Source organism: Drosophila montana, unplaced genomic scaffold (assembly GCF_035044405.1).
Source record: "Drosophila montana isolate Dmon_TW-CO22-7 unplaced genomic scaffold, ASM3504440v1 contig_3031_1, whole genome shotgun sequence".
NCBI lineage: Eukaryota > Metazoa > Arthropoda > Insecta > Diptera > Drosophilidae > Drosophila > Drosophila montana.
In genome coordinates, this window is record NW_026997907.1 from 360,813 (window position 1) to 381,656 (window position 20,844).

At 47.2% G+C, this 20,844-nt stretch overlaps 4 protein-coding genes across 6 annotated transcripts; 2 read left to right on the plus strand and 2 right to left on the minus strand.

Annotated features, from left to right (window-relative positions):
- The first annotated feature begins 33 nt into the window (after window positions 1–33).
- On the plus strand, window positions 34–2,170 carry TTLL12 (Tubulin tyrosine ligase-like 12). Its single transcript, XM_064685418.1, has one exon. The coding sequence runs from the start codon at window positions 138–140 to the stop codon at window positions 2,034–2,036; it is 1,899 nt and encodes a 632-aa protein (XP_064541488.1). The 5' UTR covers window positions 34–137; the 3' UTR covers window positions 2,037–2,170.
- A 79-nt stretch (window positions 2,171–2,249) lies between these two features.
- Window positions 2,250–5,730, minus strand: sax (saxophone). 2 transcript variants are annotated; one of them, XM_064685419.1, is made up of 7 exons: window positions 5,587–5,730; window positions 5,024–5,141; window positions 4,637–4,712; window positions 3,917–4,581; window positions 3,448–3,858; window positions 3,160–3,385; window positions 2,250–3,100 (listed from the first exon to the last, which is right to left on the minus strand). In XM_064685419.1, the coding sequence occupies exons 1-7, from the start codon at window positions 5,651–5,653 to the stop codon at window positions 2,951–2,953; spliced, it is 1,713 nt and encodes a 570-aa protein (XP_064541489.1). In that variant the 5' UTR covers window positions 5,654–5,730; the 3' UTR covers window positions 2,250–2,950. The 2 variants fall into 2 exon arrangements, with proteins under 2 accessions (XP_064541489.1, XP_064541490.1); XM_064685420.1 differs by lacking the exon at window positions 5,587–5,730 and adding an exon at window positions 5,209–5,233.
- Window positions 5,731–5,840: 110 nt separating this feature from the next.
- On the plus strand, window positions 5,841–12,375 carry Nop17l (Nop17 like). Its single transcript, XM_064685417.1, has 5 exons — window positions 5,841–6,039; window positions 7,434–8,895; window positions 8,957–10,043; window positions 10,119–10,269; window positions 10,949–12,375. The coding sequence occupies exons 2-5, from the start codon at window positions 7,638–7,640 to the stop codon at window positions 11,174–11,176; spliced, it is 2,724 nt and encodes a 907-aa protein (XP_064541487.1). The 5' UTR covers window positions 5,841–6,039; window positions 7,434–7,637; the 3' UTR covers window positions 11,177–12,375.
- A 569-nt stretch (window positions 12,376–12,944) lies between these two features.
- DNApol-zeta (DNA polymerase zeta catalytic subunit) lies at window positions 12,945–20,480 on the minus strand. 2 transcript variants are annotated; one of them, XM_064685379.1, is made up of 14 exons: window positions 20,271–20,480; window positions 19,979–20,208; window positions 19,674–19,918; window positions 19,368–19,609; window positions 18,879–19,311; window positions 18,701–18,823; window positions 18,225–18,638; window positions 18,078–18,165; window positions 17,903–18,013; window positions 15,764–17,846; window positions 14,895–15,706; window positions 13,733–14,827; window positions 13,445–13,672; window positions 12,945–13,382 (listed from the first exon to the last, which is right to left on the minus strand). In XM_064685379.1, exons 1-14 carry the CDS (start codon window positions 20,388–20,390, stop codon window positions 12,992–12,994), a joined length of 6,615 nt encoding a protein of 2,204 aa, XP_064541449.1. In that variant the 5' UTR covers window positions 20,391–20,480; the 3' UTR covers window positions 12,945–12,991. The 2 variants fall into 2 exon arrangements, with proteins under 2 accessions (XP_064541449.1, XP_064541448.1); XM_064685378.1 differs by having other exon boundaries at window positions 19,674–19,936.
- Window positions 20,481–20,844: the final 364 nt, after the last annotated feature.

A 20,844-nucleotide genomic window follows, 5' to 3' on the forward strand; every position in this document is an offset into this window, starting at 1 on the left:
TTCAAATTTTAGTCCTGATCTTTAGTATTTTGTTGGTAGCTAGTATATTTTTGTTGTACTTAAATGCGGCCATCCTAAATATACCGACCATGTGAACTAGCCGGGCGCTGCCAGCGCCTTTGGAACTTGCACACAGCATGGACGGAATTAACAAATACAATGAATTTGTGGCGCTGCATAAGCCGCAGCTGGAATCTTCGGCGGTGCCAGTGCATTTCTGGCCGGCGCTCTACCGCAAACTGACCACGGATAACTTTGATGCTGGTGAGGCTCTGCAATTATTGCTCATCGACTACGACGATGACGAGGATGAGAAGCAGGAGGAGGGCTCTGATGATGACAATGCCAAGCCAGCGTTTGCCCTAGAAGTAGCACGCGAACAGGGCATAAAAGCAAGTGATCCGCACGCCATTTATTTGATAGATCACGCCTGGACATTTCGGCTGAACAGCGCGCGTCAGCAGCTGGAGCAATATCCCCAGCTGGCGGATCGCTTGTCCGCCATCACCGGCGTCGATCTGGAGCATGAGCAGCGCATTGACAAAATATTGAGGCGCCTGTGGAGGTATTGTCATGCCTATTCCATTGCCACCGAAGGCTTGACCGATGAGGAGCGCATGCCCATATGGTATGTGATGGATGAAGTTGGTTCGGCAGTCAATCATTCGGATGAGCCCAATTTCCGTTTAGTGCCTTTGCTCTACCTGAACACGCAGACCACATACAGCTTGCTGTTTCCCATTCGGGATTGTGAACAGGGTGCACCGGTAACGCGCGACTTTGCCGAGTATGTGTCAAAGGATGCGCCGCAACGTTCGGCCCTGCTGCTGCCTTGGCAAGAGACTGATTTGAGTGAGGAGAGCTTTTTGCAGGTGGAACCGAGTGCGGATTACTTTTCCAGCGGACACATACCAGAAACATATCCGAAGGAGGAAAGCACTGCTGTCGAAGCGCCGCCTGCTCGCTGTGATCCCTTGAAGGTATACGCCCAGTATGATGTGCTGCGCGAGCATCTCACAGCCCCCGAATTTGTGCTGGTCGACAACGAACAGGATGCGGATGTGCTCTGGCTGACCTACCACTATAAGAATTTCGCAGAATTCGCACGCGATACGCCACACAAGTTCATCAATCAGTTTCCCTTCGAGTACGTCATCACCATCAAGGATTTGCTGGGTATTGTCGGTCGTCGTGCTGCAAAGGAGCATCACAATGCTGAGACGCTGGACACGTATCCCCCGTGGCTGCCCACCACCTACAATTTGTCCACGGAACTGCGCGAATTTGTCGCCTACTATCAGCAGCGTGCGGCCAAACGTTTGGATAACCATTGGATTATCAAACCCTGGAACCTGGCACGTGGTCTCGACACCCACATCACGGACAACATTAAGCAGATTGTACGTTTGCCCGCAACGGGACCGAAAATAGCCCAAAAATATATCGAACGCCCGGTGCTGTTTCATCGCGAGGAACTGAATGCTCAGGTCAAATTCGATGTGCGCTACGTGATACTGGTGAAGCGCGTGAAGCCGCTGGAGGCCTATGTGCATCGCAAGTTCTTTCTGCGCTTCGCCAATCGACCCTTCTCGCTGGACAGCTTTGATGACTATGAGAAGCATTATACGGTGATGAATTACCAGGAGCAGGCACAGCTGCATCACATACAATGCGATGATTTTTTGGACATGTGGCGTCAGCAGTATCCCAAACACGACTGGGCCGTTGTGGAGCAACAGATCTGCGGCATGCTGCACGAGGTGCTGCAGTGCGCCAGCCAAGCGCCGCCGCCTTGTGGCTTGGCGCCCTGCGCTCAGTCCCGCGCCCTCTACGCGGCGGATATTATGCTGGCCTGGACAGGCAGCGGTGTGGAGCAGCACGGAATGCAGCCAAAGCTGCTGGAGATTAACTGGACGCCCGACTGCAAACGCGCCTGTGATTACTATCCGGATTTCTTTAATGACATCTTCAAGCTGCTGTTTCTCGACGAGCAGAACAACGAGATGTTCAGGCTGCTGACAGCAAACGGACAATGAATAATGATCCATATCTTTTATATTAATTATACTTTTAACCTAATTACTAAAGTTCATAAATTTATGCTAGAAGCATATGAATGTTAAATACTTTGTTTGCAAATAAAGTTTCTGCTATGAATTCTAATATTCAGCATCTTCCAGTTTTCACTTGTTTTCTCAGCTGAATTCTCAACATTCAACGATCTTTGAAAATGATTCGATAACTTTGACTTACTTAACAATTAGAGTATATTTTATTTGTTGATAGTATCTTAAAGTCATTTGTAAACTACATATACAACTTATTTAGCGCGCATTTGTACAGTATACAAAGTATTGTTTGTATATATATATAATTATATATGTGTATATATCATCTATATGTAGTTGGGAACTTTTCATGTACATGCATATGCTCTTAACTAGGTGCGCAATATGTTTTGTGAGTGTGTGTGGCGCCAATTGTTTACATTCTCAATAACTCTATCATAGCTTGATAAGAAAAGAAACTATATAGCTGCTTGATAGCTGTTCATGTGTGTTCGTGAATAGGTGTAGGTGTAAAAAGTGAGCTTAAATTTAATATATAAAAATGTTTTTTTTGTTTACCAATTCTTAATTGTAATGGCACTTGAAATGAAAATGAGTAAAGATTATAAAAACGCTGTCTACTCTATGGAGGCAGCTTGATGTAGGCGATTCATAGAACTTAAATAGATGATGTCTCTAGTCAAGTTGAATTTTACATTTAAGGCAATTTGAAAGGCACAAAACTAAATCTCGATTAATGCAGCTACAGACTAATGAAAGGGAAAATAAAATAAAACTTCAATATATGTATGAAAACTTAGCTGCTAGCAAAATGAACTTAACTAATGTCGCTTACACAAATTAATAATTAACTTAACTTAGCGTCTACACTTAAAAACCTACTAAACGCAAACTTCATCGAAGTCTAAACGTATCTTCTCATCAACGGAAGCTAATTTATGTATAGTCTTTTTAATGCGCAACGCCGGCAGACGCACATTCGGATTCTGATGCCAGCACTCCTTCATTAGCTTGGACATGCCGGCCAGTAGCTGCAAACAGGCATATAATTAAAGATTATAGCTAATAGTATATTGGGTTTTATACTCACCGAATCTGAGCTCCAGCGATTGGGTATGGATGGTCGATAGTTGTCAATGCAGACAACTTTGCGCATATCCTCAAAGCTGGGATCCATGGGCACTACATCATAGAAGGGCACCTTGTATTCCTCAGCAATGCCGCACGAAATGGTGCGCCGGCAAACCTCCCACAGCACCAGTCCAAAAGCGTAGATATCAGTGCGTCGCAGTGCCTCAAAGCACTCCATGTCAATGCTGGGCGGGGATAAAAACAAAGAGTTACGCCAGCTGATAAAAAGTACAGTAGACAAGCTTACCTCTCGTCCAAGACCTCGGGTGCCATATAGCGCTTGGTGCCCACTTTGGGATTGTGGCCCAAATCCAGTTGTCCCGTCACATGCGAGTGTGTAACCGCCAAACCAAAATCAGCTATGACACAGGTACCGTTCGCGGTGACCAATATGTTCTTCGACTTCAAATCCCGATGCGCCATGGCGGGCTTGCCCTCAGTGCCAAAGATTTCAGTGTGTAAATGGACCAGTCCATTGGCAATCGACAAACAAATCCAAATCATATCATTATGGCTGAGTGCATTCCGATTCAGATGATCAAAGAGCGAGCCCTGTGGATAGTAGTGCGTCATTAGCCATAGCTGGGTGCACGAGTTGCGTGAGGTCATGTCGGAGCCAATAAAGCCAAGTATGTTCTCATGGCGCAGCAGCACGGTGCTGAAAGTGTGAAAGAGATTAGAATAGACAGATTTAGGAAATCCAAGTGAAGTCCAACCTGTAGATTTCAGTTTCACGTTTCCACGACTCCTCGTCGCGACTGAAGAATATTTTGACGGCAATGCTCTCGCCGTGCCAGTGACCACGCCACACCTCACCGTACTTGCCACGGCCGATGCATTCAATGAGCGTCACCTGTTTGGCCAGCGTCCGTTGCACCAGTAGCGGCAAACCGCTTCCCGAACCGGAAGTAACCGAATGCTGCAGGTATTCGCGCAGAGTACTATCCCCAGCGCTGGTGGCGCGCAGCAATTCATCGTTAACCAAATATGATTCGGGATCCTGTTTAACTCGCGTTGCAGCCAGACGCTTGCGATGGCTGCGCCGCATAAAGCACACGGCCACTGCGCCGATCAGCGTGATGACCAGAAATGGGCCCAAAATGGCGGCGGCCATTTTGCTGATGTTGCTGCTATCGGCTGTGATCACCGTTGCCACATCGCCGCTAACAAACGGTGGCAACTCGGGAAATTCGCCGTCATTGCAAAAATCGCTGGCACAGCAGACGACATTTATGAATTTTGCCGTGTTGCGTTTTGAGGGTCCGTTGAGCTTATTCAATCCAATCGGATTGCAAATCAGTGGCAATTGATCCTGCGACGTGGTGCAGCCGCGTGACACTTGCTCCTGGCCAACGGCATCGCGTGTGCGAGATTTCCAGCACTGCAGCAAGAATTGAATTATTGGATAATCAGATACCAAACTCTTATTAACTCACCTGTATAGCGTTCTGGCACGTATGTGCATGCTCATTGGGATCGAGACAGGGTGGTTCACACGCAAAACATTTTAATCTGTGCATGCGAAAATATCAGATTAGTGAATATGCAAGCATATAATAAGCACGGGAGTGTGTTTCTGTGTGTGTGTGGGGTTAATGAATTCAGGCGACCTAATGCACTCAGTTTTACCTTCTTTTCATGCGTCGCTTACTCTTAACATGTCTTCTATTAAGGAGTGCAGCGTGTTAAATGGGTGGGAAGTAGTAAAGAGTAGGTGTTAAAAGGAAGTTAGGCTATAGCAATAGTTGTTCCGATTAGAGAAATTTAATTTGACTGATTTGCGATTGATCGTAAACGGAAGTGCGTCCTATTCTACTAATTACCTGGGATGCGTAAGTAAGGAGTTTTGTGGTATTGCTGGAAACTCCTTTCCGTTAATGTGCGGCGGTAGTTCCATGTCCATATCCTGTTGCTCATCTAGCAAAAGTCCGCTGATTTCCGCTGTAAGAACAACACGGAAAATAACAGTCACACATACACGCAAATAGGCTAGAAATACTCAACACACATATAAGCATTTGTGTATACACAAATAATACGCATGTGTGTGTGGATTATAAATGCACTTTTATGCTACGGTCGCCCACATAAGCATTCTTTTTCATTTATATAACGCATATTTTTATGTATTTGCATTATTTTCATGCTGTTTTATGCACTCAACGGCAGTTTTGTCACACATTTGGCTTTATACGCGGCGCAATTGGTAAGAACAGTAGCATATGAAAACAAATTGTGACCCAAACACACACAAACAAATATGCAGCGCGTAGGCATCATTTTTTCAGGCCAATATGCCGCTATCTAAGTCACACACTTGTGTTTAAATGCAGCCGCTTTTGATGCAAACACACTGTATTGCATTTGGCAACATAATTTAACACACCTTTTGCATTTTTATATAAAAAAAATGACAACAGGAAAACCAAAAATAAATTTGACTCCATTGCCATTGTTTTTTATCCAACACTAACAGTGCTGTGTTAGCCAGCACTAACAGGTATACATTTACAGCTGTGGCCACCCCAAATATGTTAACCTTTGCTCAAAGTGATTTGGGTGCCCATACTTGCCGCTGTTATAATAATACCAAATGCTGTTAGAGCTAACTATTTAAAACACACGTCGTCACGTTGTTTAGGTCACACTGAGCCGGTCCTCAGCTTGCTTCGCCTGGAAAAAATTGATCAACTGAAAAGTTTCTAGAATTTCTGAAAAAAACTTCAAAGACAATTTCACAGTAATTTAACATAAAAAAAAAATATTAAAAAGAGTTCTGTGCGGTTAATAATTATTTACAGTGCATACACGTATGTATTTATACATATATATTTTTTAGGTAAGTTTGGCCTGTGTGTGTACCTCTGCATGTTTGTGTCTGTTAGAAGAAAATGCAGTCTCAAGTCTAGTTCTATTGTTTTTCTAATTGTGGCTGCTGTAGAAGCCGATTGGTGGTCATTGACTTTCCTCATCGTGCTCAAGTTCAAGCGGATTGTCAACATAATCTTGCAACGGGGCTCCTCTGCAATTCTCCGTAAATCCTGTTCAAGTGGGCGTGTGCTAAGAGTCTGCTTAGTTTGTTCGGACCGGTTTCATCTTGTGGCCATGCTTTATGCAGAAAATCAATCAATTTTCCTCCGTTTGTATCGATATTGATCAAACGCCGATTGTGTATGTACATACATATTTACATATGAACTAGCTCACGCACACACACATAGATGGATGTGCTCTCCTTGGTCACGTAACTAATAATTTTTCCACATTTTCTTTTGCGCGTGTACGCACAACACGCTGATCCAAGGGGCAGAACATGTGTTTGCTTGTCGTCCACTTTTCTATTATTCTATCGTCCTGTGTCCCTATGTGTATACAGTTTGTTTTGACATCCCATCTCATCTGGGCTGGGCACACATTACAAACATATATATGTTCATTTATATACAGAACCTCGCTAAACAACAACAACAACAGCAGCAGACACAAACAATTGAGGGCAAGTGGTTGGTTAGCTGCCTGTGCTTATCTAGCGTCGCCCTCTTCTCCGCCGTACTCTTCTTCGTCGCATTCAGCATGCGGCCTCCTCTGCGTGCAAAGCATTTGCCGGCGTTTAATGCTCATTCGTAAAAGTTCGCTCGCGCCGCAAACATCGACACACAAACACTGATACGAAACAACGGCCACAACAAAACGGCAAACTACGCAGTACGTTTGCTTTTCGTTTTTGCTCAATAATAAAACGCTTGATCTCACTACGCCTTCCATTCTGTCCGCCTTCGTTTCCCATGTCCGTTTTGCTACATTACATAACTATAACATACATAGAAATGTAATAATACATTTCGCTGTTGCCAAAAAAAAAGGCTGCACAATGCAGCCGGCAAATTGTGCTGAGAGAGCAAGATAATGGATGAGAGAGCAGTGTCATGTTGGCTAGCGTCATTTTGAATCCGATTTCAATTTACATCCATATGCATATAGATAACTATATTTTATTCTATATTATCTATATATTGCTGTGTGTGAGGGTAGATAATGGAGGGGGGTTGCCCACACATATGTTGCGAAACCTACGACAATCGAGCGATAAGCCGCTCATCGATTTTGCATGTGTGTGTGTGTGTGTGCATACGTCAGAATGCGGCTTCTAACGAAAATCAATTTTGAGTCTTATTGCATCAGCTGTCAAATGTTAAATTACCATCTCTCTCTTTCTGTCTTTTCTCTTTGCAGAAACAACTAGAACGCTATAATAACATTAAAAAGCAACGTTAACTAGCATTTCGTACGGCTTACGTGTTCCTTACTAACTGTAAAATTATTAAAAATAGTGCAACAAGTGTTTAAAGCTCTTTTTTTTTCGAATTGCGCGTGTCAGTGAGAGCAAGAGTGAGATAGTGATAGTGATAGTGAGTGCAAGTTACAGCATTCGAAGCTATGTCCGCTTCCACACGCAATAAACACTCAAAGATCCATGGCAATGAAAAGTTGGACATAACCACGGATGAATTCGATCGCATTCGCCAGGCTTTAAGCAACGAAGAGTTTCGCAAATTGTTCTTCGATTACGTTGACGAAATTCAAGATCCGGAGAATCGTAAGCTCTACGAGAAGGAGATAACGCAGCTAGAAAAGGAGCGCGGCGTCGATGTAACCTTTATCCATCCGCAGCCGGGTTTTGTTGTAAAAACGTCCATTGATGGCGAACTAAAGTGTTTTATTAATATTGCCAGCTCCACTGTCGTGGAGCGGCCCAATAATGAGGTTTCTGTCGATTCGCAAACTGGGCAGAAGGGTCTCAGCTGGTCCATACCGATGGCCCAGACGCCGCCCCGCGACGATCTCGATGCCAATAACAAGCAATGCAAGGTTTTTGATGTCGTCTTCCATCCGGATGCACTACATCTGGGTAAGCGTAATGCGCAGTTCCGTCAATGCCTTATAGATACCGCACTGGATGGTGTCGAGCGCGAGTATAAGGTGAATTTGGATCGGGCCAATCTCAAGTTTCCCAAGCTCGACTATAAGGGTCTTGCACGGCCCACTGTGCTGCGCAAATTATCCAAGGATGCCACGGCCGAGGAACTGGAACCGCATCCACTGGAGCACATGTACCCCAAGAAGCCGGAAGCAAACTCCGACCAGCCCAAGGTGCTCCCCATGAAGACAAAAGTGACGCCTACTCCAACGTTTGCCGTGCCCAAGTACAGCATCAAGCACAGCCACGATGTGGACTTGGCCGAGTACACAGATGAACTGGATGCCAAACTGCAGGCGACTGTGCCACGTGCTCTGGTCGTTGAAATCGAATTGCCGCTGCTCAGCTCTACGGCTGGCTGTCAGCTGGATGTCACGGAGAAGTCCATTTATCTGCTCAGCGAGCGTCAAGGAGCCAAGTACCGACTAAAGCTGGATCTGCCCTACACGGTGAACGATAAAGCCGGCAATGCACGCTTCGATACCGAGCACAGACGTCTGTGCATAACGCTGCCCGTGGTCCGTTCCACGGCACGTCAACAGCGCAATTTGCACGACACCGTGCGCACGCTCACCCGCGAGGACAGCGGCGTGGAGCTCAACTCCAACGGCGAGTCGCCCGTCGAAGATGAAGCTGAAGCTGAAGCTGAGGCTGAGGCGGAGGGCGATGCCATTGTTGAGCTGCATTCGCATGACCAAGCCGATGAGTCCGATGCATGTAAGTAGTTCACTTTATATATGTCCTATAAAGTGCTGCTTTAACATGTCTTATCCAACAGTCCCACCCACTGCCGTTGTTTCGCCCCGCTCGTTTCTGAAGGACAACCTGCACTATCAGCTGCCCGCCTCGTTTGACTGCAACATACTGGACAATGTGATTGCCTTTGTGTTGCATGTGTCCAATGTGCAACCGGATTCCATGCAGACACTGCAGCAGGCACGCGGCCTGCATTTGCAATTCGCCTCCATGGGCAGTGGCTATTATCCCACCCACTATGCGTTCCTAGTGCAGCTGCCCGATGGGCTTGAGCCGCAGCTGCAGATCGATCATATCGATGTTGATGCCGCCGATGAGAATGTGGTCTTGAGGCTGTATATGAATGAGCACTGCATGCTGCTGCCTAGCTATCTGGCTGGACCCGATAGCAATGATCTCAAGGAATATCCAGTTTTTGGCCAATACAACAATAATGAGAAAGAGTACGAGAGCTGCAGCTTGGCTTCAGAGAAGTCGCTGTATATTAACATGGATCACAATGATCTGGAACATGCATTGGAGGTGAGCATCATGCCACAGGAGAGCACTGATCCTGTAGATAGTATAGAGCTGCAGCAACAGCAGCAACAACAACAACTGCAACAGCTGCAGCAGCAGAAGAAGCTAAACAAGAAGCAGCGCAAGCGCAACAAGAAGCAACGCTCGCTCTCTGAATCTGCCTGTGAGGAGCTCAAGGCGGCACAAGAGGAGCTGCAGCGCGAGAAGCAACAGCAGCAGCTGCCGCCACCCAAAGATGCCTCGCCGGAGCGCTTGCTGCAGAACGTGTCTCAGCCGGTGGCCACGCTGAAGCTGCCGCAGCGCAAGCAGCGCAGCTACTCGGAATGCAATGAGAGCAGCAGCTGCGTGCAACGTGGCATATTGAAACGTTTCAGTCGCTATGGACCACGCCCCTCCATATCCGATAGCTGCTCCTCAATTGATGATTGCTCCTCAACATATTCATGCTCGGTGGATGCACCGGGAATCGGTTTCTCACAATCATTTGGTGGCATACCCGAGGAGCGTGGCGGAGAGGGAGATGCAGGTCTATCGGAGAGCTGCAAGAAGACTGTTAGATTTAATGATCACATTATGAAGCAAGTGTTCAGGTGCGTCTAAAAATATAACACGAATCCAATTGTATTCAATTCCATCTAATTGAATTTTGGCATCTCTATTTTTAGGCTCGACTCGAGCATACTGGGCCAGCGAAAGAAGAATCAAAAGCGTCGCGATTGCAAATTGCGCGCCCAACAGCGTCGCCTCAGCGAGGGCGACTCGGCGGACTACGAGGAGGTGGAGCATGGCAATGGCCAGCAGCCGCCCGCCCACAAGGTAAACTTGTGATTTGCGCCAGCTTGTTAATTTGCCGATTGGAGCTAATTGAATTAGTGCTAGACGCGAACATTGATTGTATTGGAATGCCTTATCCATGTCTAGTCCGAGTGTTAGTTTCTATTGTCTGACCCATTTGGCTATTGAGAGCTTTAGGTCTAGTCTTAAACGCGTCTGAGCTAGTTAAATATTTGTCTCAAATTGCAAATTAGTTCGCGAGTAAATACAATAATTGAAACTAAAGCATTCCAGTTCGCGGCAGTGCTATTGCGATTTAAGTTAAATCAGCCACTAACTAGTCATTAAACGAAGGTCAAACGCCGAGTGATAATGATAATGATATGATACAGTATTTGTATTTGCAATTTGTGTGTAATTTAAGTAAACATTTGATCGAATGATGAACTCTTGATATAACTTTGATAAGTGGCAGTTGCTAACAGCCGCTTAATATAACAGGGCGATGTTACATATGAACATGTTAGGTGAAAGCTGTTAGAATAAATGCCAGTATAAACGCATATGACAGGACGCCATGGGATCCTTTAGAATTAGGTTTACTATAATTGTTCAACTTAGAAAAGCTGCAGAATTCAAGAGCGATTATTTCTATTTAATTTTATTTATATTTTGACTCATTGCAATTACTAAATATCTTTGATTCTACTCTCGCCCTCAGACCGCTGCCAATGCACAGTATTTCAAGCAGCCTAACAATAACAATGGTCACAACCAGGACAAGAACAAGAAGCTTTCGATGCACGATAGCGGCCTGGACTTGACCAACAACAACAACAATCACAACAACGAAGAGGAAACTAAACGCAATGAGGCTGATGCCAAGAATGCCATGATGTTTGAAATGGATGACGATGACGAGGATGACGAAGATGATGAGGATATGTAAGAGCACCTCGAGCGCTCGGTACAGCAACTGTGCGTGTGTTATTTTTCGAGGCAAATTTTCAAAGGGAATTTTTGAAGCTACTTTTATTGTACTGATTTATTTTTTTTTTTTGTGAAACAAGAGTTCATAATCGTAAATGGTAAACGTTGTTTATCAGCAAAAACGCGCTCAATTTAATAACCATATACAATTACAAATTGTTTAGGTACACACCCATACATATATATATATATGTATATATATATAATGAAGGATAAATCAGGGCAAACAACAAAATCAAAATGAACACAAAAATTCACTTATGTACATGGTTATATACATACATACAAATAATTGTTATTTAATTCGGTTAAACATAAATTGGAAAAATTGTTAAATTGCAACGTTCTCATAATAATATTTTAGATTGTACAAAACGCATTACCATCTGATTATACACACACACACACACACACACACACACACACACACACACACACACACACACACACACACACACACACACACACACACACACACACACACACACACACACACACACACACACACACACACACACACACACACACACACACACACACACACACACACACACACACACACACACACACACACACACACACACACACACACACACACACACACACACACATACACATACACATACACATACACATACACATACACATACACTACACATACACATACACATACACATACACATACACATACACATACACATACACATACACATACACATACACATACACATACACATACACATACACATACACATACACATACACATACACATACACATACACATACACATACACATACACATACACATACACATACACACATACACACATACACACATACACACACACATACACACATGCATGCATACAAAACAAATATATAAATATTTAATTAAAACAAATGGAAAATCTCTCAAGAAATTAATTTGAACAAATTGCTAATGCAAATTACAAACGGCAACTAAACAATATCAATAGTTAACATTGCATATATGCTACACACCTAATACACACACACCCACACACACACACACACCTGCATTCATAGTGTTTAAGCTATTTACATATATATATACGGGGCTGCCGACACTGATCGAACGTGTAGTATTTTAACTTTTTTAAACAGTCGCAAGTTAAATATACAACAAAAACAATATATATATATACATATATGTCTATGCATACAGCTTTAACTGGAAGAGCTAGAAAACTGAATTGGGGGTCGCAAATCCGGGTGATAGCTGCTCGGACTCCGATCTTGGAAAGAGATGCCTTATTGCACTCATGGAACTGCCTAGAATAAATTGTCATCAGAAAGTCCTTATGAAATTTAATGGGATTTTGCCCCATAAATTGACTTGGACTATATCTACGGAATAGAATAACCAAGGATTTATATACGTCATTTAGGAGCCAACGCTTTTGGTTCCTTGTTAGTCCGGGAGCGTAGCAGAAATATCATCTTAGTATAGAATCCCTCGTCACTCGGCTATTAACTCATAATTTGTTTTAATGAACCAAATTATCTCGCTTAAATGCAGCTTGATCTTGGACATATTAGGGGCTTAACGAGTTCCAACTCCATACAACTAATTGGCATCAAAAATTGTGATCTTACTTACTCCTTGCCTAAACTTGGAATGCGGATTCTTGATTGCCCATCGATAGTCAGGATCTTCAAAGGAAAATACCTCTCTTAAATGAAGTCATATCTAGACTAGAATTGTTTTCTAGGTTTCCAATATATATTTACATATATACAAGCGATATTGAACTAGTTGAAGCGTTCCTCCAGCTGTTTGCGTATGTGCGGCGTCTGCTGCAGCTCCCGCCGCTTCACCTCCAGCACATACAGCACCGGGCAGTCCAGTGAGCCGCATTGCAGCTCACCCAACCGGCCGCAACAGGCCTGGCATATCTGCTGGGTTAGCCTGTAGCCGCGCTCCAGCTGCGCCAGCTTGGCCTGCAGCGTGACGACGCACTTGCTGGCATTGCGGGCACAATCCGTGCAGATGCCCGCCTTGGTCTGGCGGCCGCAGTCGATGATGCAGCTGGTCGTTGAGAAATATTGCGATATGGTGGACTTGGCGCTGCCGCGATTCATCAGCTCACCAGCTGTTGACAGAGCCGGTGTCATGAGCAGCCTGCGCGGCAAATTGCTGAACCTGTGGAGCAGAGGAAATCTTAGGTGGATTATCCTGACAATGCAGCTGATTCCCTGGCTTACCAATCCTTCACATCCGCTCCGATGAGCAGCAGGCAGCGATTCAGTGGCGGAATTATAGCCTTGGTTATATAGTAAATGGCATTGATTTTGTAGCCCTCGTTGGCGAGCACCTCGTGCGGACTGCGCACCAGACGTATCAGCGGCACGCCGGGCGGACCATTGATTATGCAAAAGGGGACACGTTCACCGCGACGCGGCACGCGTCTGGGATCCTTTTGCATCCATTTGCTGGGTGGGGTGAAAATAATGAAATCTTTATATGATGAAATCTTTATATCCCTTACTAACCGCGTCATCTCCAGCGCAGGCACACAGGCTGTGGGCTTATAGCCGTTTAGGCCGCGAAACTCCTTGGCAAAGATGAGATCCTGCAGATTGGCGCGTCCGGAGAGCAGCTTGGTGAACTGCCGGCACACGTACTGCTTGATCCGACTGACGTCCGCCGTTTCGAAGAGCAGCCGCAGCACCTTCTCCAGCATTTTGGCCACCGCTGGACAGCCATCACGTCGCACCGTCTCGATGCCCTTGGCCTCGTAGACCGGCTGCTGCTGGTCGGGCGTCTCGTACATGTAGCCGACGTAGCGTTTTTTGGTCTGCAGCACGCACGGCTGATAGACCTTCTCCAGCTTCAGTTTGACCGGATGCGGATTCATTTCAGTGACCGCCTGTGCAATTTCCTCGCCAATGCGAAAGGCCTCCGCACGATTGCGTCCGGGCACCAGGACAAACATTGAGTCCGTGTCGCCGTAGACGACGCGCACATTCCACTTCTCGTGCGTCTCGACCAGTTTGATGGCACGCTCCAGCGTCTCACGGCCCTTGGATACCACCGTATCGCCCACCTCGACGGCGGGCATGCGACCACTGAAATTGGCCGCCGTATAGCCATAGGTGACATTTGCCATCAGCTTCAAGCCCAGCTGCCGTGAATGGAGCACACGCTGCAGCGCGGTGCTGTCGCGATGCAGCTTCATCGATTGCTTCACCATCAGCCGAGTGTCCAGTATTTCGCTGAGCATGCGCGGCAAGATGCCCTCGCGCACCTGCCGCTTCACAAAGACGACGCCGCAGGGTGAGATTGTGACCAGATCGCGTTCCAGCAGCTGCTGCAGCAACGGACGCGAGACACGCAACTGCGAGGCGCCAAACTCGAAAGGGGTGCTGCTGCCCAGATGCTCGACCCGGCCCAAACAAGTGGAGAAACAATAGTTGTAGGCTATGATCATGCTCGGATAGAGGCTCTGAAAGTCCAGCACGATGAGGGGATCAGCATAGAAACGTGACTCGGGCTCCATGATGAGCGCCAGATACTCCGGTGCACGCATGTGCGCGCGCTGCTGCACGCTCGGCGAGAGCGGCACCAGATTCTTGGGCTTCGCTATGCTGTGGTTGCGACAGAGAATAAATATTTAATATTGCAACTATATATAGAGCATCTATATGTACCCACCGCAGCATCATGCTCTCCACGCGAAACTGTGAGCCGCGCGAGAGCACCTCGTAAAACTGTATGCCAATCAATTTGGCCATCTCGCTGGTGCGTCCCAGCAGATCCAGCTGGTCGAGCAGCGCCAAGGTGCCGCGCACACGTTCCAAATAATACTCCAGCACAATCCAGCGCGTGCAGGGCGAGGCAAACCAATCTGTCAGGGAGCGCGGACTGTGCCAGGGACAACGCTTGTGCAGAATGTGATACATGACATTCTCGAAGGTGTACGAGGTGAGCGCGATCTCGGAGCGCATCAGACGCCAGACGTCCAGCAAGATGCGACCGCAGAGCTTCATCTCCACATCGAGATCCGTAAACGATTCGCGGTCCTCGTCCACAAAGTCGCGCACCTTTTGCGTGGGCACACGCGACAGCAGGGGCGCAATATTGAAGCACAAGTGCTTGGCTCGCTCAATGATGTAGCCCCAGGAGCTCATTTCAATCTCGTAGCCGGCATAGATGTCCGCATCCCAGCGCGTGCAGAGCGCCAGCAGCGCCTCAAAAGCCTGCGCCTCGCTCTGCACCACCTGCAGCTCAATGTCGGCGTCCAGGCCATGATGTCGTCCCTCGCTGACCAAATCCTGGGCATCGCTGACTATAATATAGCCGCAGGCCTTGCTGGGCAGCGACTGCTGCTCCGCTCCAGCTGCGGCCGGCAGGCTGTGCTCTATGGCATAGAATATGCAGCGTATCTCGTCGTACAGCGGATCCGGCTGCAGGTCGTCACGGCTGGGCACAAACAGCTCCAGCGTCATGGTGGTCAAATAGTTGCACTGTGGAAATTAAAATTTGAGACATGAAATACATCTTGATCTGAACTGTTTGCCCACCTCAATGTCCGCCTTGGCCTGCTGCAGATTCTCCAGATTAACCTTAAAGCCAAAGGTATTGTCCAGCGTCGCATTGGTCAGCCCAAAGCTGAGCTCATGACTGTTCCTTCCGCTGCTCAGGCTGTCCAGCTGCCGCACAAACGAGCTGCGCTCCAGTGCATCCAAGGCGTCGTTGCTGGCGACGCTCTGCTCACTCGACTGACTGTTGCCTGGCGGCTCATCCTGTTCTGCCGGAAATTGAAGTTTCGTGCCGCGTCTGGCGCGCATCTTGCCGCTAAGCGGCGTTTCCTTCGCCTGCTGCTTACCTCTGACAGCGGGCTGAGGCGTTGCTGGCGTCTGCGACATGGGCGTCAGGGTTAGGCGACTGCAATTTGGCTCTCCGTCCTCATCGCCGCTTGCCGCGCTCTCGCCATCGCCTTCGTTGAGCATCATGGTTATTTTCTGGCGCTTGATTTTAATGGGGCTATCCACATCGTTGCCCAGCGGGCGCAGCTCCTCCTCCTCCACCTGCTCGCCTTGGCGCTGCTTGTGCAGCTCCCGCGCTTTTAGCCACAACTTGGCGTCCTGCCGGCTAGGCGGACTCATTGCCGGCTCCATGACCAGCCGCTGCTCGCTGCTGAAGTACTCCCGCACCTGCTGCTCGTTGCGATAGCGCTGCAATATGACTGGTCCGGCAATGCCCACCAATTGCCTGCGTCGCCAGGCCGCCAGACCCTGATGGCTGGCCAGGACGCAGCTTTGAAAGGGCTCCAAATCGTTGAGCTTGTTGCCCGGTATGCGCAGCACCAGAAATCCCACCTCGGTCATTTTGCTAACATCGGCGGGATTGCTATAGAAGGGCTGCTGGAACACGTACTCGGGTATGTCCAGTTTGCGGCAGCTCTGCAGCACTTCCTCATAGCTGGGCGGCAGCTCTAGTGGCGCAATTACAAACGTGTTGCGATCTGCGGAGTTGCTTGAACTGCCGCTGGGCCTGGCCAGAAATTTACATGGCACGGGCAGCTGCGGACTGCCCAAATCGTCGCTGAATACGGACGGACTGTTCACAATCAACGAGTGCTCATAGAAACTTTTCATTAGCTCCGGAGTATTACTGGCCATGCTCTGTGGACTACATTGTGGTGTCACAATTGCTTCACTCATATCTTCTTCGGGTGCATTGTTGAGTGGAGGAGTTGGATTCGCTGGTGTCTTACTCGCTGGTGCCTTACTCGCTGGAGTGCGAATTGTTCTCGCTGAAAATTTATTCGTTGGAGTGCACTTCATTGCTGGCATTGGACTCGCTAGGACTTGACTTTTTGTACTCGTTGGCGTTTCACTCGCTAAAATTTTACTTATATTAGTTGTTGTACTCGCTGTCGTATTACTCGTTGATATTTTACTCGATGATTTACTCGCAGGAGTGCAATTAATTGATCTCGTTGAAGCTTGACTTTTTGTACTCGTTGGCGTTTCACTCGCTGGAATTAGACTTATGTCAGTTTTTGTACTCATTGTCGTTTCTCTCGCTGAAATTTGACTTTTAGCACTTGCTGCCATTTCACCCTCTGGCATTGGACTTGCTACTGCACTCGCTGGAATTTGACTTATAACACTCGCTCTTGTTTTAGTAACTGACATTGTTCTCGCTTTAGCTGCACTTATTGCACTCGCTGACGTTATACTTTCATTACTCGCTGGCGTCGTTCTCTTTGCCAGCAATGATTCGCGAAAGCTGCGTCGCAATCGTCGCAAATTTGGCGTCTTGCGTAGCTGAGCCACAGATCTATCGCTCTCTGTGTCAGATACAATTGCCTCATCGTCGCTAGTTACAGCGGGCGAGTCCGTTGCCTTATTAATTATTTCCAAACTAGGCGCTGCCTTAGCGATAGGTCGCTCCTCTGCATCCTGCTTGGCGCTGTGGCGTGCACTGCGACGTGGTTTCTTCTGCTCCACTGAAGTCTCAGCTGTGCTTGTTGAATTGTTCGCTGACTCAAAGACTTCCGAAATGCGAGAATTTCTGCGACGTGGTGTCAGGGAGCATATGATGTGCGTTTTGTCCAAATCACGCGTGCGACTGCGCGTGCTACGGCGTAGGGGTGAACTAAATGGAAGCAAACTATTTAAAAGGCTGCAAGTTGAATATATAAATCAACCTACGGCTCATCCGGTTGCGCTGCTTTGTTGCACATCTCAGTAAAAGACTCTGCAGAGATTGTCTTGCGGCGCAACTCAGTCATGGCCAGTTTCTTGCGCAGCGTTACAGCGGGGCTGCAAAAGGTGAATGGACAAGGAAAGGATTATAGATATTTAGACACAAAATCGATGTGCACACCTTCTGCCGCCCGCCTCTAGCTGTTGGCTAAGGCGCGTCTTGACGGCGCTGCTCGCTGGGGGCGTTGCAGCTGCTGCCTCCGCCTGCTCTACAATGGAATAGAAGCTTTAGCATTAGGAGATTTAATAGTTAAGGGTCCACGCTTACTCTGTGCGGATCGGCTGGTTATGGTCAGTGGCAGCGGCGCATATTTTTTGGCCGCACTGGACTTGGGCGTACGCGGCTGCTGCATGCTGATGCGACTTTTCGGTGTCGTGGGCGTGCGCGGCGGAGTCCGTTGTTGCGTCTTGGACTTGGCTTTGGTGGGCGTGCGGGGCAGCTGATCATCGGCGCCATCGATTTGCGGCATTTGCGGGGACTGACTAGACTTCGTCTGAGGCTTGGGCTGACTCTGAGTTAGCTTAAGTAACAGCTCGTCAATGTCATCCAGAGCAACGGAAAAGTCGTGCATGTTGCCCGCGGTGTTGTCCTCGTCCGAATTGTCGCTTTCGTCTTCGGACAGCGGCTGCTGCGCGGCTGCAGCTGCCGTCTGCTTGTCCAGCAGCTCAGGCGTAAGCTCAACTAAAAGCGTAGTCAGAAATTAATTTAAATAGTAATTAAGCTTATATTTAAATGGGGTTTACATTGTTTGTGCTGCTGCGAGAGCGGCGCCAGCGAGCTGTCCAAATCGATGTGCGATTCATTTGCGTTCTGCTCCTCCTCCAGCTGCTGCAACACCTCAAGCAGCTCCAAATCCTCCTCGCGCACTTAATATATTAGGTTTAAATAATGTATCAAAGGCTATCAAAACAATTAGCTCACAGGTAGCGTCATGTGGCACTGGACCCTCTGTCTCCATGAGCTGCTCGTCCACGAGCGTGTCGTCCAGAAAGGCAGCCTCGCTGTTGGCCACATCCGGCACCAGGCTCTGCAGACTGCCGCTGCCCGATAAATGATTTTGTATGACAGATGCATTCATCAGCAGCTGCTGTGCATCCTGGGTGCATTCATCGGGATAAACTGCATTGACCAGCAGCTTTTGCAGATTGAATTGACGTCGCTGCTCCTTGGCGCTGGTCTGGAGCGTAACATTCGCATGGCTGATCTGCGTCTGATCGGACAGAGTTTGATCTGAGCTCAGTGTCTGCTCCAAGGACAACAGCTTGCTCTCCAGCGCAGCGCGATAGAAGCTATCGCTTTCGGCTACCTCCACATTGGGACGCTCCTGTGTGGGCGGCACTTGCAGCACGGGCAGCTGTAATTGCAGCAAATTTATTAGCTGGGTGATTGGATTTGCGTGTAAGGCCTTACCGCATTTAGTTTCTGGCTATCGGCGCCATAGCTTTGGGCCAGCTTCTGGCGGCGCACGTGCTCATCATGCCAAATGGCCTCGATGCCGGGATTTGTGTGCGTCGTGTTGCTTTTTGTGACCAGTTGAAAGCGATTCAGTATGAAATTGGAATTGATATCCACCTCCAAGGCGCTGCAGGCGATCTTCTTAACGCAACTGGTGTCCAGCAGCTGCTCCGGCTTCACATTCGCATAGGGCACAACTGGAAAAAGAACAGGATGCAGTGTAAATCCCAGTCCAGCGAGAGTATTTGTGTCCACGTTTACCGTCTTCATCCGTATGCCTGCGAAACTTGACCACCTCGAGCGGCACATGCAGATAGCTCATGCCGTACAAATTGTAGTCAATCATAAATTGCAGAATGTAGGGTACATGCGATTCGTGGGGATTGAAGTTTCTGCTCAATATGGCGCCGCTTTGCAGTAAATTGGCGGCGCGTCGCACGAAGCGCGGATTGAACATGAAAATCTTAAAAAACTGATGCTCGGTGCGATGATAGCCATAGAAAGGACTTGAGAAGGAGTTGACACTAAGACATTAATTTAAATTTTATATAAAGATATTTACTCACATGCCCTTTACCAATTGGATTTTAAAGACATGCTGCGCATTGGAGCTGCCTTGGCCCAAGGATATATTGATGGCCTTATCCAAGTGCATGGCTATTTGCAGTATGCCGCGTTCGACAGATTCAAAGTCCCGCTTATCGTAGGGTATATAAAAGTAGGGGAAGACGCCATGCACATGCATGCAGCACTTTTGGCCATTGGCATTGGCGCCAAATATACGCACTATGGGCACCTATTCAACAAATATAAGCATTAGTAGTATTAACAATTTCAAATTAGTTATTATATATTTACGCGCTTAATTTCCTTGCCGCGCAACTCGGAGTAGCAGGGATCCAGGCCAAATACGGGTTTTTCCAGGTAAAAATCGGCAATTACAAGCCGCAAGGAGTAAATGCCGTCTATAGCGGACATTTTCTTTCGTTTTGCTTGCAAAGTTATATGCAGAATTCATTAAAAACCAGCGGCAACTTTATTTAGTGCAACTTGTTTACTTTTGTGCGGATAACTGCCAGGGCTGGCGAAATTCGGTTGTGAAATTCAACTTGCGACTCGTTACGAGTACTTGGTACTTGCAGATTTCAATTCAAATAATTGCCGCCATGCATGACTACAAGGGCTGGCAACGCTGTAAAAATACAACGCTGATTCGTGACAGGTACGACTACTCGTTAAAATTCAAACATGTGGCGCCAATTACACTTTTCATTCGAAAATCGTTTAAATTATATAATTAAGCTACGGTATAAGAGGCTCAGTACATTATATTTAGTTATATTATATTATAAAGCAGTTCATTGTAATTGAATCTTGGCTGTATTTGATGATATCCAATATTGACGGGTTAAACTTGGGACAAAGTTGGCGA